This window comes from Ambystoma mexicanum, chromosome 4p (genome assembly GCF_040938575.1).
Source record: "Ambystoma mexicanum isolate Mex_15411 chromosome 4p, UKY_AmexF1_1, whole genome shotgun sequence".
In the NCBI taxonomy this organism is placed as follows: Eukaryota; Metazoa; Chordata; class Amphibia; order Caudata; family Ambystomatidae; genus Ambystoma; species Ambystoma mexicanum.
The window spans coordinates 199098209-199126076 of record NC_090927.1 but is presented as its reverse complement, the minus strand read 5'-3'; the positions used below and the strand labels follow the sequence as shown (position 1 = coordinate 199126076).

At 47.3% G+C, this 27868-nt stretch overlaps 1 protein-coding gene across 1 annotated transcript in view; it reads left to right on the top strand.

The window, feature by feature from the left end:
• The window catches only part of FBXO16 (F-box protein 16), a 621955-nt gene that overhangs the window by 104310 nt on the left and 489777 nt on the right, over nucleotides 1–27868 (top strand). The window contains exon 3 of the mRNA XM_069605696.1: nucleotides 15214–15249. Coding sequence (XP_069461797.1) covers nucleotides 15214–15249 — 36 coding nt within the window. The remainder of the gene's footprint in view (nucleotides 1–15213; nucleotides 15250–27868) is intronic.

Sequence of the window (27868 nt, the reverse complement as noted above, 5' to 3'; positions counted from 1 at the left end):
AAGCGAACCAATGTAGTCTTGGCCAGTGGGCACCTAGGCCCTCTTGATGTAGGCACCGGATTCCCAGGAGAGAGTCTTCGAGTTGGCTGACTCCCTTCTCCCCTGAGCCTCGGCCCTGTCCCTCAAAAAGAGCCCCTCTCTGTCCCGTCTCTGCTTCTGGGTTGGGCCTTATATGCCCACTTGTACCAATGCCACACGGGATACAGCACCAAAGTTCAGCCCCTCTCTCCCCCACTGCGTGGACCCTTCAATTCCTTGTTTCTTCCCAAAGCCTGCCGGGGTGGGTGACCATTCGCCCCCCCCCACATGCCTCGAGGTGGTCTTGCATACCTCCTTTCATCATTTCTGTGTCTTCGCCTTGGGGGCAGGCAGTGTGTCGCACCGGCGTTGATCCCTACTCCTACTGAAAGCCTCCGGCTTCCCCAGCAACATTCACCTTAGTTGAGGCCTCCTCCTCCCTCACCTTCCACACAGTCACAGGGCCCAGATCAGGAGAGTCCCTGCGGGCCCAACACTTCAAGCCCCCACCACAGGGTTGGTTTGTGAAAGATCTTTGCCCCGGGCTTCAGAAAGGTTATGCACCCCACTGGATAGCAGAAAATGGCTGGCCGGTACTCTCCTGGGGCTCTTCCTTCCTCTTACAGGGAAGTGGTCGGCTCATGGGGTTGTAAACAGGCCTGTGCAGCTTGTCTGGCCTCTTGTAGTTTGGTGGGCGCGTCCTTAACTTGTTGGCAGTCTGGCGAGGGTCAATTTATTAATGTTCAGGGATGCGACATTTGGTGTCCGACTTTTAACTGAGCCGGTAGGAAATGCCTTCAGTAGCGTAAACGCTCTTTTCAGAATCCTCTGCTACGCTCGAATCTCAACGCAGTGGGCTGTCTTCTCCTCGTGTCCACAATGTCTCCTCTGGCCCCTGTGCCTCCCCACAGTCACAGCCCCCCTAGCGAGGCAGGCCGTGAAAGAGAGGGCCCAGATCCAGTCTGTCCACCGTCCTCTGGCGGGCGGGCACCTTCTCCATGCAGTTCTGATTGCGCGGGGCGCCCCTGCTGTATATGGAGCCGGGGGCCCTCCGGGTCTCCCTCTGGTCCGACCCTCCTGCTATGCAGGGCAACGCTGCTGAACTCCACAAGCCGCCACCCGCAGCACCGCCCGATCCGACCTGCCGGGAGGGGGGCAGGTCACAGACGCAGCCGTGCCCCCCAGGTGGGGTGAAGACCACTTCTGTCCCTGCACGGGAGTTGCGGCACTCGCCGGCCCAGGTCCGCCTCCGGTTCTGGCGTCAGTCTGCTCGGCCCGGCTCCTCCTCCCCAAGGGGATCTGCGCACCGCCTTGAACAGCCAGCAGGCCCGTCACCTCCAGAGTTCCTCACGGCAAGTAAGATCAAGGCGCAGGCTCAACCACGTTCCTGAGGCTTTGGGCTTTCAGGGGGGGTCCTTCTTTCAGGGATGTAGGTGCAGCATATCACTATATCTCCTCCATGGTTCCAGAGCAGGGGTCAGAGCTCTTCACTCAGGCAGCCATTTTGCCTGCACCCCCTGGTGGCCTCAGGGTTCTGTTTTTTAAGGCGAGGACTGGAGACTACAATCAAGAGCTCGGTTGTCTTGCATTTTAGGGCAAGTGAGTTGTCTGCCATGCAAACCTGGACTGCATTATAGATTTTGTTTATGGCAACTGAGTCCTGTTCATAATTCCCGCTCAGCTCAAGGACGACCTGGGTGTCATCAGCATAATTTGTATACTGTACACCTAGGGTGTCCAGTAAGTCGAGCATAGGCCTAATGTAGACGTTGAACAGGGTTGGTGAAATACATGAGCCCTGGAGCACACCACATGTTTGAAGAACAGGGGAGGAGCCAGCTTCGCCCACTGCTACTCAAGCAGACCGTGGCCCAAGGAATGAAGAGATCCATTGTGTCGCTTGCTCTGAGCAATGTACCAAATCCCTGAGCCTTGCCAATAGGAGAGAGTGGGCCACTAGATCGAAAGCTGCAGAGAGATCTAGGAGCATCAGCAGGGCGGGAGGACCCCTATCCACTATGCTGGCCAAGGTGGATTTGAGATCCAGTGTAGCAGATTCCATCCCATACTGAGCTCTGAAGCCAGATTGACGTGACCCGAGATGTGATGATCTTCAATGTGTCTCTGTAGCTGCAAGTATGCCAATTTGTCCATGATCTTAAGAATAAAAGGAACATTTGTGATTGGTCGATAATTATTCCTGTTGCAGGTAGTTCAATTGGCTTTCCATTGAGGGGTGTTCTCGGTCTAGGCGCAGTTGTTGGGCCACACAGATCACACAACCGATACACCCAACTGGTTTCTCGTTCACCTGCATGTTGCCACATTTTCAGCTTCACAATGGGATTTGGTTCTTGCCAATACTTGTTTCCTCTTGAAACACACAACTCTGTAATATAGTTCAAATGGCTCTGTCCAATGCTTATTCTGTCAAGGCTCACAGTTTCTCTTGAAACACACACACTTCTGTGATATAGTTCATATGGCTTTAGCCAATACTTGTTTCTCTCAAAGTTCACAGTTTTTCTTGAAACACCCACGGCTGTAATATTCATAAGTTTCTACATAAAACTGCATTCTTTCAGATACGTATTCAAACTGCTTACTTTTATTCGAACCGATAGTCATGAAGTGCTGGTTTTTACGTGAAATGTACTTTCATTCTGATCGGTATTCAAAAAGTTCTTGGTTATGCATGAAAAGTCATTTTTCATCTTTACTTTGCTTCAGCTTTCCATCAACCTCCAATATGCGCCGGCATCCCTTTCCCAATTCACAGGACACACCGGTCTCTCCTGGCACCTTTGGTTTCTCTCGCGTTTAACCGTAGCACCCACTATGGTGAAGTCTGCTTTGGTTTTGCTTCCTTCGGCTCTGCCTGGCTTCCGTGGACGCCACTTCTCCCAGCGCCTGGATCAGAGCTCCAGTAAGCTTTGTCCATCTTGCCCGCACCTGCGAACACCCCAGAGCTTCTCCACTGCTTTCGGTGTCCTCGCAGCCTGCTGCTTTCTCGCTGCGGCTCTCGTTGGGGAGCCTCTTCGCTCCAACACACCAGCACTTGCTCTTGCCTCTGCACAGCTTCCAAGGGAGACTTGGTCTAGTTGCGTCCACAGCCATAGCCAACACTGTTCTCTCTCTTCTTCCTGTATTGCGGGTATTTAAATGTCCCGCCAAGATGATTGGTTCTGTGACTGCTAGACCGCACATTGTTAGTTCTATAGTCTTTTGTCTCTTGTTGTTTCTTCCTCGTCCCAGTACTAGAGTGGTGTGTGTGTATATAAATGAATGGCAATGGGAATATAGGGATCTGATCTACAATAACCCATATTCTATAAGGTCTGAGGGATTGATGGGACATTCTGAAAGGAAAAAGGGGGATACCATGTCTCATCTAATGCTACCGTATCTTCTCCCTCCAAGTCTCCTCCACCCAGGTGATCCTCCCTCACATATCCACTCCCAGGGTCAGGATCCGATAGCGACGGCCTTTCCCTGGCCACCTGTGGGCAGAGAGACATATTAGGGGAAGAAGTGAGGACCCCCTAAAATTCCTCACTATGGGAAGGTTGATAGGGGTAGAGGGAGGCAAGGAAGGAGGTGGATGAGTGGTGGGTTGACCCATGATGTCCTCCCTGTATCCCAGTGGGGGAATCCCTCCCCATGATATCCTCCTGCTTAGTACCACCCGCAGGGTGACTTATTGAGTAGCTGCCTCACCTCCCTGGTCTTAATAGAAGCATCTCCCTCTCGTGGAGAAAGGACGACATCATAGGATTTGTTACATTATACATGTAAGATTTGTATCACTACTAACATTCACTGTGTGTCTGTCTGTGTAATTATTGATCAGGCAGTTTCATGTGTTTCAATAAATGTACTCTGACAGACTCAAAGTAAATACATGATTAAGTAATGTGCTACAGTCTAACATTATTTATTTTTTATTTGAAAGTAGGATAATCCATTTGAGCCAAATCACACATTCTATAAAACCACCTAGTAGCCATCGCTGGACGTTCACTTCAGTTCAGAGCCACGCCAGCAAGCATTGCGGGTATGCAAATTAACCTAAATGCAAGCTTTTTGCTCCAGGAAACTGTCTTTGTCTTAAAGGGCAGTGCTAATTTATACATAGTTTTATCAACTCAAGACAGACGTAGATGAGAGGGTTGTCTATTGCATTTTGTTCTGGGATTCAGGTGTCTGCATCCCATGTAACGAAGTCAGACATCTTACCCCATCATCAGGCCTGGAGGTTGCTGTAGCCCAGGAAATACTGCCAAACTGGCCTACTTAACCAGAGCTGTGAGCCACCTCCAAAACTCAAAGTTCACAGTATCTCTCAGTACCATAGCTCTCCTGCTGGGAAGTGAAAACGGTCAGCAAAGAAAAGTCTTTCACAAAACGAAAAGTCTGTATTCCCCCATGCAGTGAATTCTCCAATTTCCCCATGATAATTTAGGAGGTGTTGCTCTACCTGCTGCTCGATGGGCCTCCCTGAGGGCAGACCTGATGGGATCTCGTAGGCCCATTTCTCTTCAAGAGGGTGGTAGGTCCCGGGCTCTGCCAATCGGGCCATCGCCCAAACATGGAACCATTTGCTACGAGTACCAGCATACCCAAGTAACATCTACTGGTAATAACAATGTGGCAAGAAAAGCTAAACAAGTGCCAAGTTATAATATCCTAACTTCATAGGAACCCTTAAAAGAGGCAGAAACCCTCTCAAGGTGCCATTAGTGATTTTACACACTCTTCCGATGTGACAATCAGTGAATCTTACATAGGACCAACAAATGCCAGCAGGTAGATTCGAGAAAATGCCTACCTAAAACAGAGAAGGTCAAAAGCAAAGGTGGGAGCGGGCGAGGTATCCACCACGGTGCAATGCAGAATTTTGCAAAGTCGCCACCCCTAACGAGGAATTCCAAGACGGCGATAGAGAAGACACCTTAAAAGCTTCCTGTATTAATGCCAAAGCTAATAGATTCCACAAAGCTCTTAACTCAAACCTCAGTCTGCCTTCTAACCATCTATTTAAGAGCCCCACAGAGTATAACCAATCCCAGGGAGGAAAACAGGGAGACCCAGGGAATAACCAGTCATGGTATGTATTATAAACTACAGCAGAGGCCCATGGCTATAAAAGGTGTTGGACAAATTATGGGAAATAGGTGCACTCTAATTTTGAGCAATTCAAAGAATCCAAGAAATTATATATTCAGTAGTTAAATACATTTTTATGGAATAGGAGAAAGAATGGTTTTCTAGCAATAAATCATATAATTGAAATAATTAATGGCAAACAACAGGGTCCCTGGCATTGTTCTCCTGCACTCTAGTCGAGAACAAAGTCTCTTAAACTACCAATCTTTTGTAATGATTCTTGCTTTTCATACAGTAAAATCCTTAATCTTTTTTGAAAAATGTATTATGTATTAGCAGAAGTAACCCTTCTGTAGACAGACATGATAACACTGATACTGTAGGTTGTTGTTCCGGTTTGCTTATCGCTTGGTGTGCTTTGCATCCTGAAGTAAACTGCATTGAGAATGGGCGTGTGTGGCTGGCTGACATATCCCGGAGCAGACGTTGGGGGAGAGGAGGTGAGTGTTGGTGTGCTGCTCAATACTGGGACCTTCTATGCTCTTTCCCCACCTGTCGCCTCACCCTGTCATGGTGTAGTTTTTTGGGGTGCATTGGGGTGCAAATATCTTGGAAAACGTGCATCGTAGTGCCTGGACCTTCGAGTTTTGTTCCTCATGGCTGGACTGGACTTTCTACGACCACCTTGATGTTTTGCCGATTTCAGGCAACCGTCTCATGTGTGAAGGTGCTGAAATCTGGGAAAAGGGGTGGGGTGTACAAATGTCATGTAGGTAGTAATGTCTGCAGGGCCCTAACAGGTCACCATGCAAAATCTGGTGCACATTGGTGAAACACTGTGGAATTGTATAAGGAACAAGGCTTCTCCACAAACAAATATTGACTTGTGCTGCAATCTAGGGAACGGGGTGGGGTTCCCAAATGTCATGTAGCCAGTAATATGCAGATTGGTGAAACGGTGTGGAATTGTATGAGGAACAACACTTTGCAAAGCCACAAACCTGCGCTGAAAATCTGGATAACGGGCTGGGGTGTCCATAGTCATGTAGCCAATGATGTCTGCAGGGTCCTAACGGATAACTATGCAAATTTTGGTGCAGATGGGTAAAACGGTGTGGAATTGTATAAGGAACAACACTTTGCCACAAACAAAGGTTGACTTGTGCTGAAATCCGGGGAACGGGGTAAGGTGTCCAAATGTTATGTAGCCAGTAATGCCCAGAGGGTCCTAACAGGTAATTATGCAAAATGTGGTGCAAATTGGTGAAACAGTGTGGAATTATATAAGGAACAATGCTTCGCCACACCTCCTGCCACAAACAAAGAAAGAAATGTTGACTTTTATATGTATAGATTTATTAATTTTCATTCATACATAAATAAATGCATTTTTCAATATTTTACATGAAAATGTAATTCCACGAATTTACAGTTTTCAAAGATTTTTATCAGACATTTGTAATTTTTCTCAATCAATTTTCATCCATTCTTCTAGTATTCGGGAGCAATATGTTCTTCCCAACGCTTTCAAATAACCAAAATATTCTTCTTCAGGGGAATATCCACTATACTTTTCTAGAAACAATAATATAACATCTTTACCACTAAAATCATGACTACGTAGCAAAACAAACTATTGTTATCATCATCTGTCCACTGATCTGAATCCACGTGTAAATGCGTTCTCAATTATTTAAATTATATGGCTTAAATTCCTACATCTCTGTCAACAAATTATAGTATTCAAACATCAATATCCTACTAAAAAGCATTGTCACAGAGATCTCAATAAAGAATCGGAGTGTTTACTCACCTTGGCTCTTTAATGAGAGGTTACATTTCCTTCAAACTGTCCCTTTTGCACCTTACAGCAATTTGTTCGTTTTTACTCCCAGTGAAAATATTAATTGAATTCTATTAATCTATTATACTCTCCAGCACATTTCCTGTTGACAAACTATTATAAACTGTTTATTTCACTTTGTATTCTAATTTTGCCACTGTTGCCCCGATGCTAATGGATTCTCAGCTGATCAAAATCCACTGTTACGGTAAACCATCATCAAATAGAGGTAAAAAGAACACAAATCCCTGTCTGATGTGTTGATTTGACGCCATTCTAACTAAACCATTCTCAACAGGAGTAGTGTTCTTAGATTAAATTATTATGCCATCTTGGAATGGTGGCAACTGAACTCTGTTGGCATGGCATTTCATTTATCACAATATAAACTGTTTAAAAGGTTATTCTTATTTATCACAGATACTTTAGTATAATATTAATACAAGTGATCTAATCGTTATCCTTGTTACGTTTCATTTATGTTACAGTTAATTCTCATTTGTACAAATGATAAAAATAACAAATTAAACTAGGTGGCAGAAAGCTGGACTCTACCAGATGCTACCTTTCCAACAATCTGCCATTTGCCGCCAGTAAAATGGAGAACCACCTCCATATCGGCAGAAAACTGAAGACCTTCATGTACAAGAGTAAGCCCTTTGGCCTTGGCTGATGTGCTGCCCTCCTTTTAAACTTCCAATCCTCCTACTGGCGCCACTGCATTTTGTTTGCCTTTTGTTCAGTGTCTCTGTGGTCATCCTGCTTTGTTTTAAACCTAAGATGCGGTAAGCTCTTCTCCCTTCCCTTTTCATTTAACCAATCTGAATGTCCCCAAATGACTAGAAAGTCTGTATTCCCCATTCGTCTCCCCTTCTCCAGGGCAGGAAGGGGGTGCTACAAAATGATATTGCCCGTGGTTGGTGCCAATAAAAACGAAGTGAATAAATACTTATGGTGTGCCTCAACAGGGATACTTGTGGTGTGGTCTTCGGGGTAGTCTCATCTTGGAAAGGTCTCACTCTCCCATACTAGCAGAAGTAGGGGAATGGGAAATTAACCATGGCACATCCTAGTGTTCACGATGTGGTCAGGAAAGCACCGGTGAAAGAGTGGCCAACTACTCTTCCTAGAAAGAGAGCAAGTTTGGTCAAAGTCCAATTTGGTTAGTCCGTCCTTAACTTTGGTTCTTCTCCTCTCCTAGGCTCTAATTCTTCTGGTTAAAATATCAATTTCTGTTACACTTTCTACAAACTCAGTCTCTCCTTCCCACAGTTCGCTCCTTTTCTAACCATTTCTCATCATTGCATTCATTCTTCCCCTGTGGGATGCATACATCTCCCACTCAGACACTACCTTCTCTGTCTCCTTCACCCCTTTCAGCACAGATATCTCCCCTCTCCAGATATCTCTCATTATCACCTCTTTCACCCCCGTGGGTGCAACCTTCACCACTGTCTGGATCTCTCCTCCTATGACCTTCTTCATCCCATTGGGCAGGACTGTCTCCACTTTGAAGATCCTTTTCTCTAATATCACCTTCACCACCCCTTTGGACACACCCTTGCACACTCTTCAGATCTCTCCCACTATCACCTGTTTCATTTCTTTGGGCAAGTCTGTTGCCACTTCCCCATACTCCCGTCCCTCACCTTCTTCAACCCTTGGGGCACAACTTTCTCTGAGGTCACTTTTGCTATCTTTGGCCACTTCTCCTTCGCTCCTTAACAACAGCTTCAGTTCTCATGGCTCCCATTTGGGTTTAATGGTCTCCTGGGTCCCTCCTCCAGCTCCCAGGCTCTAGAGTGGCCCAGCCTTCTAGACATCCCTTCCAGCCTCCTGGACTCTACTTCCACTCTAGGTCCTCCTGCTCTCACCACCAATGATTTACAAGACAGCTTGTTTTTTCTGTCTTCTAGTCTATGGCTCCAACTCCTATCATTTCCAATCTCAAACTGAGCCCTTGAGCTTTCGAAGGACATTGCCCCCCCGCCCTTTCAAATCCCCTCTTTGTTTCAAAGGAAACTCTGGTGTGTTAGCTGTGATGGGGATTGGTTGTCGGGCTCCACCTCTTCTTGGATGGCTTGCAGCCATTATGAAGGACTGAGGATTGGCTCATGCCTCATTTTGAGTGGTTCTTTCTCTGCCTGCCACACCCTATCCATGCCTTCCCGTCTCTTTCTGGGGTAAAGGAACTTAGATATGTCTCTTGAGGCAACTGGTGTGTTGATTGACTGGCAGTCCCCATCCCTGAGGGGGCGTCCAGTTTGGGTGCTCGAATGGGGTCCGGCTAATCCTTCCTCATACCACCCCTGGTCCCATCATTTGCTATCTTTGGGATGACCCCAGCCCACCTGGTAACTCTACTGAAGGACCCCAGAGCATGGTATGGGGACTCTGTCAGAGACAGGCTATAAACACACTGCAAAACCAATAAATGAATGCATTGAAAAACCTCTATGAGTAGGCAATACAGCCACTGACAGCAAATGTTTCTGAAATAACCTGTGCAGGGCAAATGTACTGTGGAGAATCTGGGTGTAAGGTAGAAGGATGACAGCCTGTATGGGCTCAATATAGCCCATATGCTGTCATATTCTATATTTCTCTGATGCACAGATTCCTTAGGATACTCACCTCTGGGGCTAGCCTGCTGCGGATGTGTGCCAGGATGGGGGTGTTCTAAGTTCATCATGGCTATTTTTACACTGAGCCAGTACAAATACATGTTGTTCTTGGTACTGCAAATGTACAACACTTGCACAGTCATGAGGATCCATATGTGTAGCACTGTTTATGCAACCTTTGCCTCTCCAGATGTTTGGGACTACAACTACCATGAGCTCTCACCTGGATAGTCAGTGGTGCGGGATCATAGGAGTCATAGTCCAAAATAGCTGGATAACTGCAGGTTGCATACCCCTGACCTATGTAAATATGTACTGTGATGAATCCTGAGATGTCATCACTTCTCCCTGAGGGGGGAGCCCCTTCCCATGAGTCCAGGGTGGTGAGGCTGCTACCCTATTGTCCCCTGGGGGTGTTACTCAGCAGGAGGATCTCATGGGAAGAGACCGCCCCTCTGGGGACAAAGGAGAGCATCACGGGGACAAAAGCGGTATGACAACCCTCCTCACACACCCTATACACCTTCCTATCTGTTAGACCCAAGGGATATATCATAAGTGGTGGCTTGACATATCGTGAAGCAATATAGTCTTTCTGACAATATACCCCTCAAGAGCACAAAAGGACAGATTGAGGTGAGTATTGCCCGAAAAACGAGTTACACCCTGGTACACAGCTGGCTGCAAAAGAAAGCAAAGGATTTAGTATAAGGTCAATGAACAGAATCAAAAACTTAAACAGAGATATGACAAAGTACTCACTATAAGGTTGTTAGCTTTGTCTAGTGTTTCCAGCAAGGATGTGATGGGTAACCCTGGGAAACAGACCAGACTATTTCACAGGCAATAGATCTAATCACACAAACATAAACACTGACGTGCACTCTGCTTGCCGATAAGAAAGTTGAGAAGCGGAGAAGTGTCCCACGTAGAATAGCAGTAGCAGAAGAAGAACAAAGTTCCAGGATATTAGTAGGCCCCTATTCCCGCCGGCACGAGGACACCTATGATGGAGGATCCCTGACACTGCCGGAATGAGGACGCCTAGATCAAAGTACTTTATCCTTGCGCCGATGCGTCAATGTCCTCACAGTGTCCATAAAAAATCCCAATGCCAAAGCGTATAGTTTCAAGCACCACTGAAGTGAAGAGGAGGATGAGTCTGAAAAAGGAATCCGGGAGGGAATTCCGAGGCAGTCCAGTAAACGGTCCGAAGTCAGCAGCAGCCAAAAGCAGGAGTACAAAGAAGTGTAGCAGTCCAGTAAGCGTTCCGAGTCAATACCATAAACAAACGTCGAGCCAAATCACGAGACAGGACAGGAAATCCAAAATACAGGCCAAGGAGTCAAGATACCAGGAAACAAGAGTTCAAATGTAGCGTAGCTTACAGAAACAAATTCAGAAGCAGCACCGTGCAGGATGGGCAGAGCTTATATCATGAACAGCTGATAGCACGCACAACGCATCGCCGTAATCCAGGGGGTATATGTCTGTGCATTGGTAGCCAGCGTTTCCATGACAACCCATAGCGTTCTCTGAAGGAACGAAAACGCGTAGACGAAGCCATAGCATGAGGCTTTTGTAAGCGCCGCTTAACTCCAATAGATCGGGACAAGAAAGCAGAGTTACTGGAGGCATGGGGCTGTTTACTTCCGTATGCGGAATGTCCAACATGTGGGATAAGAGATCTGAAACCACGTTGGGACCTTTGGGGCAGAACACTGACACTATCCCATAAAATCCAACTCCATATCCCATACTTCCATGTATGTCTGTAAGCCCGAAAACGTAATAACTACTAAGGCAAGGAAGAGCAAGGACTACCTAAGGGAGACCTACTTAACAAGTACTGGAATGAGGAGGAGGTGCGGAACAAGGAAGAGCAATGCTGAGAACTTTAATGACCAGTCCAGTCTTCTATGTCTGCTTACCATAAAAAGGAAGGAAGGACTTTCTATGTTGTCAAACAAGCTATCAAGCCAGCCCTTTAGCAACAGCAGGTGTGGAAGCTGTGAGGCACGGGAGCAGGAATATGGTGGAGACCGAAGAGCAGAAGAAGCCGGCGAGATGCAGAAGGCCTCTCTCCAGGACCAGACATCAGTCGGTCCTTTGACCGTGAGGCCAGGCAGAAGTAAAATCTCTGTAAGAAGCCATACTTACATTGCCAGCAGTCACGGGTCACAGAAGCAAACGCGAGAAGTTGACAACCGCAGAGGAGTAACAGACTGTCAACTCCAGTCCCTAGAAGAGCTATCGCTGTGCGAAGGAGTCCCTAAAGGTTATGGGGGCGACGGTCAGGCCGACTGGGACGTAGAGAGAATAGCGGGTCCTGATCCATATGCTGCAAGGGTTGTGAGGCCTATGAAGAGGCCAAGAAGGGTCGAGACCCAACGAGAAGTTGTGAAAGTTACATGCATGTACCCGGGAGGGGGAAAACAGGGTCTGGTACCCTGAAGAGAGAACTGTGAAGATTGGAGGGAATCTCCCTCTGGCTGGTCGAGTAAAGCCACTGACCACAAGGGAAGGGCCGACGACCCAGGAACAAGAGAACAACACAAGTCATCTTCCTTGTGACAGTACTTGAGAGAAATAGTCTCCACATACCCAAATACAAAGAAGAGGAATACGGCTCTGCGACCCGCACCTACAAAAGAAGATCCCTACAAGTCATCTTTGTGGAAGTACCTGGCAGAGGAGAGTGAATCGGGTGTGCCAGATCAGAGCAGCAGAGAAATATGGTTCTGGGACCCGCACCCACAAGAGAAGAGGAGTACAAATCATCTTCCTCGTGGCAGTATTTGGCAGGAGAGTGAACCAAGTCTGGAGACAGGGAAACCTGGGTCTGGGACCCTCAAAGTGAAAGGTTGAAAGTGTTGAACTGTAAAACCAAAGGGAAAGAGAGGCCAGGGGAAGGGAGTCATTCCCCTTGGTGATGTTGAATTGTGTAACCAAGTGAAAAGAGGCCAGGGGAAGGGAGTCTTTCCCCCTGGTTGTAGCGAACTCTGAAGTCAAGATACTAGGAGAAAGGTGTCATTCCCCTGGTAACCAAGGCCAGGGGAAGGGAGTCATTCTCCTGGTAACCAGACCTTAAAAGACTTTCTGATACAAAGAGTTAAAAGATAAGCAGTGTGCCTGACAGAGAGAAGTGCTGGAACTTTGTCTTTTGTGTTGGAGGATAATCTTGACCCGTTGAAGGGAGTCATTCCCCTAAGAAGAAACCAAAACCTTATCCCCAGTCCAGAAGAAGGGAGTCATTCTTCTGGATCAAGAAGGTCTACTTTACCTCTAGTTTAGTTTTAAGTGTAAGGGACAGAAGTAGGGTTTTTGACACAGGACGGTGGAATATTGTTTTACACAGACATTCGTACAGAACACTTAGTGTTTTAGTTGAGGCAGGATATTATTGTGACTAATAAAGGTTGATGCCAATCATCTTGCCACCTGTGTGTCAGTCTCCACCCTTATAGTTGTGAGAAACCAGAGGGTGTCTCACAGAGTAGTCCCTTGGGATCTGTCGTCTAGGTGGCTGGGGCACGGCCATCGCTATTGAATTTAGACCCCGGGGGGTGGACCAGTACGGGAGGATCACCATGATGGGGGTCTCTGGGGAGTGGGTGTGGGGCACCCAATGGAGAGACGCGATATCCCCTTCCCTATTTTCCTATTACCCCTTGTTATCCCGCATGGGGAACCTTCCCACACCAGCCCCCTTTCCTACACGAACACCACTACATGGACAGAGCTCTCTGGGGGAAGACAGACTCACACCCAGCCATTTCATTTGATATGTCCCAACATCAGAGTCAGGCAGAGTCAGGCATTTCCCAGTAATGATTCTCACCTGAATCTTGTTACACTTCCCACCTGGGATAAGAGGCGGAGCATGAGAGCACTCTGTGAGTGAGGAAAAAGACACGAAGGAGCAGGACTTCCAAGGTGGCGGCTGAATTGCAAAGGAGTGGTGGCAGATCAAGGGGCCGTGAGGAGGGAGAAGCCCATGACCCCGTTCCCCAGTGATCGATCGACTCTTGATGATTGGTGAGCAGCCCAAGCAAAACCGAGAGGGAAGGCTAGATAAGGATACACAATGGATGCGCGATACCCGGGGCCCTGCTGCATGTCTGACCGAGGCAGAGAGGAGCTGCAGCCACTGGAGTATCGTCCTTGGCTCGAGGAACAAAGCCGCTGATAAAGAAACTTAATGTAATCAGTGAGTTGGAGGCAACTGTGCGATACCGGTCTCCATTTGAAGTGAAGGTTGCAAGCGGCAATAGTGTTGCAAGATGAACTGTTTGATGAATCTTCTAATTGAGAGATGGGAGTGAAGGCCAAGCGGCGAAAGGGAGTTGTCCTTTAAATTGAAAGAAAGCAAAGATAAGCTACGGCAGAGTGGTCCGGCACCCTTGTGTGTCCAATCGAAAGGTGTCTAGCAAAAGCTTCTCTGGGAGAAATAAAAGTGAAACCCTGAGTTAAAAGATATCGAAGTGGTCCTGCAAGGGTCGTAGAAAAATCCTTTGCACAGTCGAAAGTCTTTGAACTTACAATTTCATATAAAAGCTGAAAGAGTGAATGTAGGCTTGCACCCGGTCGAGGGGAGCCTACACCTGTGATGCTGAAAGAATGAACATGGGCTTGCGCCCGATTGAGGAGAGCCTACACCTGTGAGAAAGACGAGGTCCGAACCGGACTGAGGGAGACCCAGGCTGGATGAGCCACCCGAGACTTTGTATCGTGAACTAAACCGAAAGAACCAGAACTTTAATTTTATCCTTTGTTGTGTAATCACCAAGGCACTTCCCAACCAAGAGACTTTTGATGATGAAAAGAGACTCTGTTTTGGAAGACCATGGTGTGCTTTAAAGACTGCCTCCTTGTGCCCAAGAAGTCAGAGTGTGATCCAGACTCTATTTGTTTTCCGCCTTGTCCCGTCCTGAAACGTGGGAAGGGGAAACTATAGTTCAGCAGTCCTGAACTACCAAGTAACTTGGGCCTTTTATTTTGCTACATCCTGTTTCTTTATACACTTCAACATCCCACAGCCTTTTTGTTCTTTAGAGTAAGGTTTGGCAATGGGTTTGTTAGTATATGCCATCTTTGATTTGACACGACTAGGACAGAGTTTTCTTTTATTTGATGGTCGTAGCTTTCTCCCATGGTTACAAGTTAGGTTTAGATAGGCGTTTTTGCAGTCCATGAAAAGTTCAATAAACACTCTTGAACTATACTTTATTGTGTCTGTCATACTTTTGATACCATGCCTTCCTTACATAGTACCGTGAACTAATACCAATAATCCCTTCTTTCACTGTTGTAAACAAAATACTAGAGTGTTGTGGGCATATGTTGCTCCCACTCTGCATTGATTCTGAAATCCTTTAAAGTACAGATTCTGGTGTACACACCACATGAATACAGGATATGGAACACGCTAGCACACTTGTGATCAGTATCATGGGCCATGTTGGGTAGAAAAAATTAGGCCCTGCAGGATAGTCATTTCACCAATCGCTCTACAATTCCGGAAGTCCTTTTCTAGTCGCTGTATGCTAACCTATCGCTCTTGTTTTTTTCTTACACATTTTGTTAACCTCTGTTGTTGTATTTCTCCTTCTTTTCACATAGGTATTTGAAGAAAGAGCAATACTTCTTGGAAAATGGGTAACTATTTGCTAAATGTGTATATTTTGATTCAGCCTTCATTGATAACCTGTGGTATGCTGTCGTGCTTGGTATCTGTGACCCAGAAGCCTGTGTTCTAAACAGAGGCAGGAACGTTTTATGCCCTTGACACTATTCAAAGTGCTTTCACTTTGACTGATAACATTGCAGAGGTAAAATAAGTTTCCTTCTGCTCTCATTTTATGTCCGTCAACTGTTGCAGTGATATTCTGTGTCTAAAGATCCGCAGCAGATCTAGCTTGAGCTATATTTAAAGCAACTATCTGTTAAGGGCTTTTTGTATTTTTCATCTATACCACTATCTTTTCCATCCATAATGCCTGCAAATATTGTGATCTTCTACACTATTTAACTGTAGCAGGTTCTCTGGTGTGATCAGCACTCCTTTGTCCACTCTACATCTAGGTAAACCGCAGTTACCTAAAGACACCTTGCATCTGAGGCCCTATTAAATCCTACACAGTCTTCGTTATTAATGACAAGAAATGTATTCATGCAAAACTGGAACTTCTGTAACCAGAGAGTAGTAGTTTTATTCATGGAAGAGAAAACCAGGCTATTACTATAATCTATTTTTGGCACGTTGTTACATGCAGTAAACGTTATTCATTATGGCTAGTCCAAATTCTTAAACACGAATAACAACATCCCAAAATAAACCATCTTCTGGACCTCCTCGAATCACCCCGAAGTGGCCTGTACTCTGAAAACGATGATGTTGGTTGTTGACTCTGTAACCAGTAAATTGACAGGTTAATAGGCACCTTTCACCATCCTCCACACACATTTTATTGGTGGTGTAGTTGAGGAGCCTGGCCTAAAAATAGAAAGGGGACTTTTTCTGTTTCTACTGCGAACTGTGAAGGCATCAATAAGTAAGACAAAGATAACAGACTTCAAGTTCAAACAAAAGATATTTATTAACTTAAATGTCAGGATGGTTGAAGGCCTAACCTGACCTATACTAAGATGGGATTTTCCTACCTGAACACAACTAAGGAAAGTCTGAGTCAAAGAGTTCAACTTAAAAGTCTGTCTGTGTCCAAAACCTATCCTTGCCCTCACAACTACAGCCAATAAATGTGTAGGGATGTCAAAGTTAAAAGAAACAGTGTTCAACTCAAATTTCTGCTATTTCTAGCTCACAGCTTTCTTTCAGCTCCCCTTCCCCAAACATAAGAAAGTTCTCTGAAAAAGTCTCAAAGTTTACCTTTCTCCGGTTCAAGGTGATATAGTTCAGAACTAATCCTTGGGGTTCCCTTGCCCAGGTTTCAAGTAACACAATCCAAAACAAAAGGGTCTTGAGACTCTGTTCCGATTACAAATGTGGTCCTTCAGGTCTCAGGGTTCCCTTCCCCAAGACGCCAATTTCGTCACATACACTTGCTTCAGTCTTTCAAAAAATCTTAACAAAGCTCCAGGTCAACCTGACCCTCGTTCTGGCTCACCTCGCCTGTTCACTTGCAGGTTTCTTTTTCACACGGTGTCCTTATCTTTCACCATTCAAGGCTCTCTGGTCTAGGCGCAGTTGTCAGACAGCACAGTCCACCCAGAGGCGTTGCTAGGGGGGGGGGGCTTATGGGGCTATAGGCCCGGGTCTTTTGGTTGTAGCCCCTGATAGAATCTCAGGGGCTACAACCAAAAGGCTAGCTAGCCCCGAGTCCCGGCAGTCCCGATATTAGCGTAGCCCCAGATCTTTTCCAGACCTAGCAACACCCCTGGTCCACCCATCACAGGTCGGCAACCAGGATCCTTGGGCTCCTCAGCCCACACAGGTTCCTTGGCACTTCATCCTGTGCACCAAGTCACCTTCAATTAATTGCTGTTATTGGCCTCTTGGCTTAATATGTAATCTTGTGCTCTTCTGGTTTCTCCTGCATAGCCCAGTGGCTCTGCCAACACGTGTCACAGACCTCTTGCCAAACTGTGGCCTTGCTGCATTGCATTTATTCATCAAAGTTCAGCCTTTAATGTACTTGACTACAAGGTTTGAGTTAAATCATTGTGCAACATCTAATCAATATGGTTCACTTTTAGTTCGATGTCCTATGTATACTTATGTTGCTCAATTATATTTTGTATTCAATATGTACTTGTTTGCTTCAATGTTAAGCTTCCATTTAGTTCGGTATTCAATATGCATTTGTTTGCCTCAATGTTAACTTTTCATTTGATTCAGTATTCAATATGCGTTTGTTTAGTTCAATGTTTAATTTCCACTTGGTCCGGTATTCAATAAGTATTGGTTTTCTTACTTTCATGGACCATTGTTCCCTTAACGTCCTACGGGAGTGCCCCGGCACTTGAGTGCCTTCCTGACACTCGCCAGCCATCTGTTCCTCGTCCGGGTTCTTCACGCACCTTCTTCTCTGCTTTTGAATCTGGGAAATCCACTGTTGTGAGCTCTGCTTGCTCGACATGGGTTTCCTTCTTCGCACCAGCGCCTACGATGCTTCTTGATGGACGTGGACAGTGTCCTCTGCGCTTTGGGCTCCGCAGCAGCTCCTGATGTTCACGCTGGGCTATGGGGGCTCCCAGGCTTGTGGGAAAGACGCAGCCTCCTTAGATCAGGTCCCACAAGTCTCCTAGGATAATGGCTGGCGTCCTGGTCCTTTCTCCAGTCCCACCATGGCTACCTCCTCACAAGGGTCTCCTGTTGTTCTCCCAGGCACAGGTCTCCCTGTACTTCCCCTGTCACATTCTTACTTTCTGAGCTTCTCCCTTTTTCTACATCTGCAGCCCCTTGACAGGATGCAGGTGTGCATGCTTCATTAGCCCTGCCTGTGCTTAATTAAAGGGATATGCCTGACCCTCAGAGCTCCTTGCAGGCATCTTCCTCGTCCCAATACCAGAGTGGTGAAAAGGTGTAATCTTCATCACTCTCAGTTGTCTTGTCTTCGTCCCAGGGGGGAGCTGGCTTACAATAGCCCATAAAGGTTGGGGGAGGGTTAGGCTGGCCGTCAAGAGGAAAAGGGGGATACCATGACTCACCTATTTTACCCTTCATCCTTTTCCTTTTCTTCATCCTTCTAGTACTTCTGGACGGTTGATCTCTCCTGTCCTTTTCTTGGTCAATGGGACATGGGGAACATGGGGAACAACATCCCATAACTGCCTCTGGGATAGGGCCTCTTTCCTGGAAGGAAAATGTGGAATATCGCGTCTCGCCTGAGAGCATCTCATTCCCAATCCCCACGGACCCTCCAACCGGGTGATCCTCACTCTCTTCTCCACCCCCAAGTCAGGATCCAAAAGCGGTGGCCTTTCCCTGGCCACCTGTGCAGAGTATCCAAGGGGAGTAGATGTGAGCACGCCCTCAGGTGTCACACAGAACCCTTTTATTTATTTTTAATTTTTCAGGCACAAGCACGTCTTTTTTCATTTCTGAAATGGGCAGGCCTGGTAAACTGGAAATAGAATAAATGCTTTTCGATCTTCTAGTATTGACGGACACTTGGAAAGTAAATAGAAACCTTTTTATTAATTTCACGGGCAGAAGAATGGGAGTCTTTCAAATGTATATGACAGTAGGGTTGCTTTTAGTGCCATCTGAGTATGGCAGCTTGCCCTTCCCCGCAAGGCCTTGCCTGAAGAAATGTTTGAGCCGAATCTCCGAAAATGTTAGATATTCTAAGGGATTTTAAACCACCCAAAATTCAGTGATTCATATTTTAGACAAATTAGTAAGAGCATGTCTGCTAGCTACTTACAAAACTGCGACTGTTTAATATACACAGAATATTCACGGAGCAATGAATAACCTGATGGAAGTAAACGAAAGGTTAATTTGAGTGTTTTTTGATGGCTCGTGGATTATATTTTTGTGGTGGTCTTCTGAGGAGGTATTTAAGTTTCTTGTGGCTGGGAGGATTGATCTCTGTGGATGAGTTGAAGAAACAACGCCTTCGAAAGCGGTTCAGCGTCTTCCACAGACGGCTGCTTTTTACACTGCAGCAGAAACTATAGTTTTTCATATATTGCGGGGCCTCTGCCAAAATATCCTTTTGTGCGATAAAGGACACTTCTATAATCCCACCCCCACAATTCAGGACAAAGACCAGGCAGTGGGCTAGTCAAAAATCAAACTCTATTTGAGAATAATGCAACTTCAACTTACTTGGTCTCCAGCTTTACATCCTGGATATCAACACTAAGCTTTAGGAAAACCAAGCCAATATTCAACAAAATTAAACCAAATTACCTGCCTAGATGGAACTCGCTATTATAAGTCCACAAAGGCATCCACTCTCATTTCAAACACTGCTCTGTTTATAAATATATGATATTCTAAAAGATACTAGGCATTGTAAACATTTCTACTGTTCATTGGCTCCTCTGCACTACAAAACTTAACTTGTGACTTGTTAACATGAAGCAAATATATGCATTCACTTATTTTAATGATTTCAAACTCCCCTGTACCCTTCCCCTTCAGAATACACATTTGTCTCTGGTAACAAGACAAGAATGGTACCAGAGAAAATTTAATTCAATTAACATTCAAAATATATATATGCACCAACTTCCGTGTGCAGGTGTTGGATAGTGAATTTATCAGCTATGTAGAGGCCACTTGACATATAGACAATGGGCCTCATTACGAGTCCAGCGGTAACCGAGCCGGAAAAACTGCAGGTTACCGCCGGACTCGTATTACCATTCCGCCTCTGTGATTCCCGGAATTACCGGGCCATTACGACCCCGGTGACCCAGGAATTCCGGAGGCGGAATTGTGTAAGTCCCCATTCCCATGGAGCCCATAGGACTCCATGGGGATGGGGACCATGGAAACACTGGTTCGGTCTATGACAGAGCCGGTGTTTCCATGTCCGCCTGCAGGCAGGTGGTGTTAAACCCGCCATGTCAGACCTGGCGGGAGTGACAAGTTCCGCCTGCAGGACTCTTAATCAGCCGGTCCGGAAAGAACGGTGGCAGCGGTTTAACCACCACCGTTCTTTCCGGACCGGCAGGGTCGTAATGAGGCCCAATGACAGGCTAGTATGGGACTGAGGGGGTAATTACGAGGTAGGCTGTAATGGAAAAACTATACCGGTAAGGGATTACCGGCACCGCATACCGCTCCGGGCTATTACGTGTCAACAACCCGGTATCAGCGCCACCGCTGATACCGTGCACCCCCGTACCGGCTTGTGCGCGGGCATGCGGCCCTTCGGTCCGGCAATACCGGGATGGCGCTAACAGGAGAACATCACAAGTCATGCGGACATGCAAATACCAGCATCATCTAGGCGGTAATAAGGGATACTGGGAAAGGATGGCATTGCGAACCACCCACAAACAACAATGTGCAGTGTTCCCAACTGCCACAGGTGCACACAGTCAGCACAGGTGGAGGCAATGGAGTCTGGCCCAGCACAAAAGGAGCACACCCACACACCAGACCCCATTCCACACCAAAATTATTCCACTTGCAGTAACAATATTGGGGCTGGAGGACATGCTTGCATTGCTACATCAGAAACAACAACAGGCACCACCGAGGAGACGCAGGAGGAGAAGGAGAGTGAGACAGGCCCAGCAAGCCCCACCAGTGCAGCCAGTGGTACCACACAGGCAGCCCCCAATCCCTCGCATCAGAGCCAGTCCATTCAACCTAACCCATGAGCAGATCCACACCCTGTACCGTCTGGACCAGGACACCATCACCACCATTGTGGACATGATACACAACAACATTGTCAGCCTGATTGAAATACGCAGCGCCATCCCACCTCTACTGAAGGTAGTGTCTGTGCTCCACTTCCTGGCCACAAGCACCTGCCAGCACACAGTAGGGCACATGCATGGCATATCACACTCCTTATTTTCTCGTATGGTTACGGACTGCCCTGGAGATCTTTGACACGAAAGTTGGCTTCCATGCACTGGCAGGTATGCCAAATTGTATTGATGCACTTGACTGCACCCATGTTGAATTGGTGGTCCCGCATGCCACGGAGGTGGTGTGCCGCAATCGTAAGCTATATCACTCCATCAATGTACAGATGGTATGTGACTCCAGCAAGATCATCACACATTGTTGTGCCCGATTTCCCGGATCAACTCATGACTCAATGGTCCTGCGGAACTCCACGCTACATGTAGCGACATGTAGGACGACATGCCTAGCTGCTTGGTAAGTCGCATGACAGGCACATGGCAGTGTAATGGGGGAGAGATGCACACACCACCCTGGCGTCATTGTTGTGGTGACAGCACAATGTCCACATCTCAAAACACTGTGACCCAAGCATCCCAAACTGAACATGACAACCAATCCCCATAGCAATGATGGAAGCTGCACACCAATTACAATATGCTTTCAACCAGCCCACATCCCACAACACGTCCACCACCCATCATCAGACCTCACCCTCCGTAACACAATCCAGCAACATGCTATGAGTATGCACAATGTAATTGTCCACAGCAATTCACAACACAGGACAAGCATCCATGAGAGTGCACAAATCAATCCCACCAAGGGAATACACTGCTTGTCACAGGGCCACCACCACAGTAGCGCTGCATGTCACCATGGGAATAATAAGCGCTGAATGATAAATAATGCTGAGACTTCTGCCAACGCTGCCAGTAATAATATCATACTAATCACTACACATCACATAATGATACCAAACACAGCGGTATGCATCCACATTGCATGAACAACAGCAAGGGAGTGGACACCCTGTTTCATCTGGAAGACGCAACCCACACCATAAGACCATGGCACAGCACACATTGTGGCAAGTTAAAATGTGTGCATACAACCAGGGACATGTGCATGTGAACAACAAATATCTGCAGGCATGTGTGAAAAGTACCGGTGTCTATCAGGAATTCACTTACACATACCTTATTTTGCACCCATGCAGGTGATAGTGGCTATCCCTTGAAGACGTGGCTCCTCACTCCTGTCCGGAACCCGCAGAACAGGCATGAAGAGGACTACAATCGTTCCCATACCGTACCCGTGTGGTGATCGAGCAGACCTTAGGCCTGTTGAAGGCACGTTTTTGCTGTTTTAGCCGGACGGGTGGGGCCCTCCTGTACAGGCATGAGAAGGTGGCCAAGATCATCATGGCATGTGTCATGCTGCACAACATGTGCATCCGACGGAACGTGCCTCTGCCCACTGACATTGGACAGCAACCACCAGGTGAGGATGAAGAAGATGGGTTTGTAAATCATCCCAGTGGCGATGCACAGGAGGGACGTGCTGTGCGCCCGTCTGTGATAAGCCAATATTTCTAAGACACATGGGTGCAGAGGGTGCCATGAATGTGGGACTGAGGGCACTGGATGTGGGGGTACATGGACACTATGCACTGTAAACCAATAAATGACACATACACAATAAGGAATGTCCAGTCAAGTATTTTTTCTGGTACACAACGGGTGTATTTAACAGGAAAAAGTAAAAAGTGATCATACCCTCCACCTCACACACACACCCCCCCTCCTACTCCCCCCACAACTCCCCCACACATACCCGCCCCCTCCCCCCACACACCCCCTCGCCCTCCCCCCACAACTCTCCCACACATGGCGTGCAATGTTATGCCACTCGGGTCTGCATAGGTGTGCACATGCATGCTGAGCCTGCAACTAATGTCCTGTGTCTGACTCCGGGGGGTGGCATGTTGGGGCGGTGCATGGTGCGCAGGGGGTTCATCTGTGTGGAACTTGACGAAGACCCGTGGGCGCGTGCTCTACTGTCAGGGCAGGACGCAGAGCCTCCATGGCATCCGTAATCCTGGCAAGGACCTGCCTCACTGTCGACAGCTCCTCACAGATCTTCTGGGTACTCGACTCTATGGCCCCTTTCATGGGTGCAGTGTTGTCTCGGGCCTCCCTCCTCGTCACATCACCATCAGTGACATATTGTTCTCCTAGGCCGGTCAGCTCCTGCTGGCGCGCCTCCATCTGTGACATCCTGAACGCGCCGTCCCGGACCCCGTGGAGGTGGATGTCAGGTGTGGCAAGGGGCCCAATTCTGGTGGGTCCTGTGTGGGGCTCCAAGCCTCTGCTTCAGCCTCTCCTCCCGACTGGACATGCAAGGTGCCATCGGGTGAGCTTATGGGTGTGTACTGGTGTGCTTGGGTGGGGCTGGGTGTGCCAAGGAATTCCATGGAGCAGTTGTCCTCCTCAGGGACACAGACCTCGCCTTGGGAAAGTACGTCATTGCCACTCTGTGGCGCAGTGGCCCCTGTTCCCTGCCATCCAGTGGTGCCTTTGTCCTCAGTTGCTGATGTGCCTTGCCAGTGCCCTTGAAGGTGGAAGGCCTGTTAGTGTCTTCCCTGGACCTGGCCCTCTTCATAGGAGTGGTGGGATGTGCTGCAGAGTCCTCTGCATCACTGTCGGTATCACGGCCTGTGGGGGGCCATAAGAGGGACGGCATCAGTGATGGTTGTACATGCATCATGCATACAATGGTATTAGTGCAGTTGTACATATTTGATGACTTGCTGTCCTACTGTTGTGGCATACAGGTTATCTGCCATTTGGTGGGGTTGCTCAGGCATACGTTAGGTTCACACATGTGTGAGGTGGTGTCTGCTGTGTGACATGCCTTTGTGTTGTGGACTGCGTGCAGTGTTACACATGTTGTTTCCCTGTTTGGGGTGTGTGTCTCAGGTATGGCAGTGATGGGGACAGCATCTAGGCAGGGATGTGTCCATGTGTGTGTAATGGGCCATGCATTGTCTCATGGCACGGTCACATTGGTGGACTATCATTATACTTTGCATTACATTGTTTTCTTAGGACACTCACCTCCATCTGCCGATGACGAGGCTCCATGTTCCATTTCTCCCACACCTTCTATGGACTCCATACCGATTGTGCTGGCGCAGGTTTCTTCCCAGCGGCTGCTGAGTTTGATCGGTGAGTTAGAGCCACCGCCAGTAGCCAGGCCCTGGCTCTGGTTGGCAGACAACGTTTTCTGACGTCCTTTACTGTGCGGGGGGTGGTGCCAACCGCACTGACTTTCTGGGCCACTAGCTCCCATATCTTTTTCTTTTTGAGCTGTGCTGCTCTTTTCAGATCAGAGGCAAAGACCACCTCTGCATTCTCAGCCAGAGTGTCAGCGAGCATGTTAAATTCATCCTCGGAGAACCGCTCCTTCCGCTGCCGGGATGCCCCTTTCTTTATAGCTTTTGGCATGGTGGTGTAGAAGATGATCTGAGTGTTGGTTTGAGGCTCCAGGTCCTGTGTATCAAGCATGGTAATGGATTGTGTTTTTCAAGATGGCCACAGTGCCATTTCCCGTTCCGGCGCGATGACGTTACTTCCGTTTCCGGTATTAGCGGGCCCGCTATTAGCGGGCCCGTTAATGCCGGGCCCGTTATTTAGTGGTGGACGGAGGCGAAAGGGCTGTCAGCGCTTTCCATGATGCCGCTAAGGGAGGTTTTTGGGACTTTTGCCGCAAGCCGGTACTGTCGATACCGGCATGCCGCTACGCGCATGCACGCATACTCTTAATCGGCCGCTGTTAGCGGCGTCATTGCTACCCGGACCTGGTATTGCCTCCATGCTGGTAAAAACTGATTTTTAGAGCGAATCTCGTAATGACCCCCTATGTGTTCAGCCATGTACATGCAAAAGGCGACTTGTTTCCATTGGCTTATGTAAATTTGAATTCCCAGGTAATGTTCTCAGGAATCCATATGTTCTGTTCTGAACCCACATGTATACTAAATTCTCTGAATCTGTGGGTGCAGCTCCCCATAGGCATGTATAGGGGGCTTTCATTAAACATGGATTTGTTCTTTTCCTTTGTTAGTGTGAGTGTGAGTGGCATTCCTTGAGTATGAATGTGTTCCTTTCCATCTAGATGTGTGCACAGTTTTAAAGGGGCCTACATGTAATGTTTTCAGTCTCTTTATATTTCTGGGCTGGGGATGTACTAGAAGATTTCACTTCGCACACTTCCTAAGGAATAGAATTAATTATTTCAGCATGCATCCCGTCTTGTTGCTGAGTTCTCAGTAAACTTGCATGCTTTGGCTTTTGGCTTTGAAAAATACTGTTTTCTCTGGTTTCTGATAGTTCGGTATTCAAAATTGCCTTAGACTTTACTTTCACTCACATGCAAGTGTTTTCTACTCTGCAAATGCCTGTATCAAGCACGCGAGCGGTCTCGTAGCGCTCCGGGTCGCTATCAGCTGGTGAATTCGACGGGTATGCTGTGCATGTCCGATTCCCTCGCTGCTCACAGGTACTCTGCTTGAGTGGCTCCTCGCAACCTGGCAATCTGCTGCTTTTGGTTCGCCGCCACCCGTGCCACTTGTAGAAGGTGCTTCCTTTGCTCCGGAGGCTCTATGGTTCTCGCTGGCCACCAGGGAAAGCCTTGTGGGTAAGAAAGCTTTCCACGCTTTCTCTTCCCGCTGCGTAGCATCTGCAAAACAGGTCTTCAGAGTGTAAGCTTCCCTCTTTCCCACTTCCGGCTATGCGACCTCTGCAAGTAAGGCTTCTGGAGGCAAAGACCCTCTCAGGACCGGCTACACTTCTCTGCTCAACAGTGGTCCTGATGTCTTCTCCCTCCCCCAGGTTCTGCTTCTGCTGCTCACACTGCTCTCGCTGCTTACTAATGGCCTGCTCCTAAGGGGGCCTTTTAAGCCTTCCAATCTTCCTCAGATATGGGTCATTTCCACTAGCAAGCTAACCAGGTCTACAGTTTTATTCCTCTTTAACCCTATTCTTCATCCCAGTATTTCAGGAATTATGAGACTAATGAAAAAGTGAGTTTCTCTAACTTGTTCTATTTTGCAATAAGCCATTAGAAGGTTGGGGTCTAGGGGACAGTTAAACAAGGGGGTTTCCCATTCCTCCTGACATGCCCCCGCCCAATGTGATCCTTCCATAGAACACAACCCCTAGGGTCAGGATCAGAAAGCGTCTGCCTTTCCATGGCCACATGAGAAGGGTCCCAGGACAGGTTTTCTGGGGGAATGATTACTGGTTCATCACAGAGTGGGGGACTCATTCCTCTCTCGGTTGAGGGGTTTGGCATTGTTTCCTGGGCTCCCTCGTCCTTCACGTGGTCATTCCTTCCCTCTTGGCCAGCTCCGCTCGGCCTTGCCCTACTCTACGCAGCCCTGTGCCTCGTGTCACGCTTCTCATTCTCTCTGGCTTCCCTCGTGGTTTCTCTCTGGGCCCATCCCTGGACCGCACTTGGGGTCCTTCGTGCCACAGCCGAAGGCTGCTCGCCCGCCGGCTCTGCCTCCAAATGACGTTGTTATGTCAGAGGCCCATTGAAGGGGGAAAGTCCTTTTTTATTCTTATTACCAGATACAAAAGAGGTGTGTTAAGCTGTCAATCCCATTGAGAGGTCAGCATTGACTTGAGGCAACTGTTCAAATGCATTTTCTACATTATTTGGAGTTCCACAGCTGGCAATCCGATCCATTTCTGGTATTCCCATACATGCATACAATGTCTCAGTTATAGGGAGTCCCTGTTCCTTGGTGGGGAGTCACTCCCAGTGACGTTCCACTTTCCCAAACCCATTGGGAGGGTTTTGCTTTGAGGGCTCACCTCCCTAGCCTCAAAGAGGGTGGTTCCCCCACGGAAGAAGGGACGAAACCTCCAGATTCGTCACACCACCCATTGACTGCCCATGACCATGCTAATCCCTATGGCCATTCCCACCCAGTTCCTGATGCTCTGTGCCCTTGTGGGAACTCTTTGAGCTTATTACCATCAAACTTTACATCCAAGTTCCTGCCAGTGTTTTTGCAAAGCAGTCTTCTGAGAGTTAAAGACTTAATTGGAGTTGTAAACACACTACCGATGGAATAAACATTTCTTAACCAGGAATGCCTTCAGCCACTCGATTTATAAGCACTGTGTGTGTCCTTCACTGAAGTCCTGTTAAAAACCAGCATTGGCAACGCCAATAGTTTTGGCTTGTGTAGAAGTATTGGACATTTGCCAGGCACTGCTATTAGATTCCCAGGTACCCATGCCATTTTGCACCTGCTGCAATCAATAGCCAGTTAATACCACTACAGCAATGCCTTACAAGTGTCTTTCGCATGCCTTCACAAAAGTCCAAACTGTTGGAATTGCCAATGCTTGTTTTCAATTTGTCTGCTTGTCTTATCTGCAAGCTCTGCTCAGAGAAAGTCATTGGCATTCCATATTGTAAAATCTAGCTTTATCCAGCTATGAATTAAAAAAAAGAAAGACTGGCGCGATTCTATGAGTTCGTTGTCTCTATTTCCTATTCTTTATATATTATTCCATGCTTTTTTTCAGACTTTCCCTTTAACAATGGGGAAAATGCCTGTCTTAGGATATTTACATGTGCATATTATTTTTTCAAACCTTTCCTTATTTAAATTTTCAGTGCACAAACAAATCATGTCTTAATAGCATCAGTTACAGATTCCGATATATGCTTAACAAAGAAACACACCAATCGCCACTGTTCTGTGATCCCCCATACCAGGTACTAGATATTGCACCCTCCACCTAACATTGCCCACCCCTTATTCACATTCCCTGCCTATCAACGCTATGTAATTCCATATAATTTAGTTCCGAATTCAGGGAGGTTTCAGATCTTTGGAAGAAGTGAGCTTGTTTACCA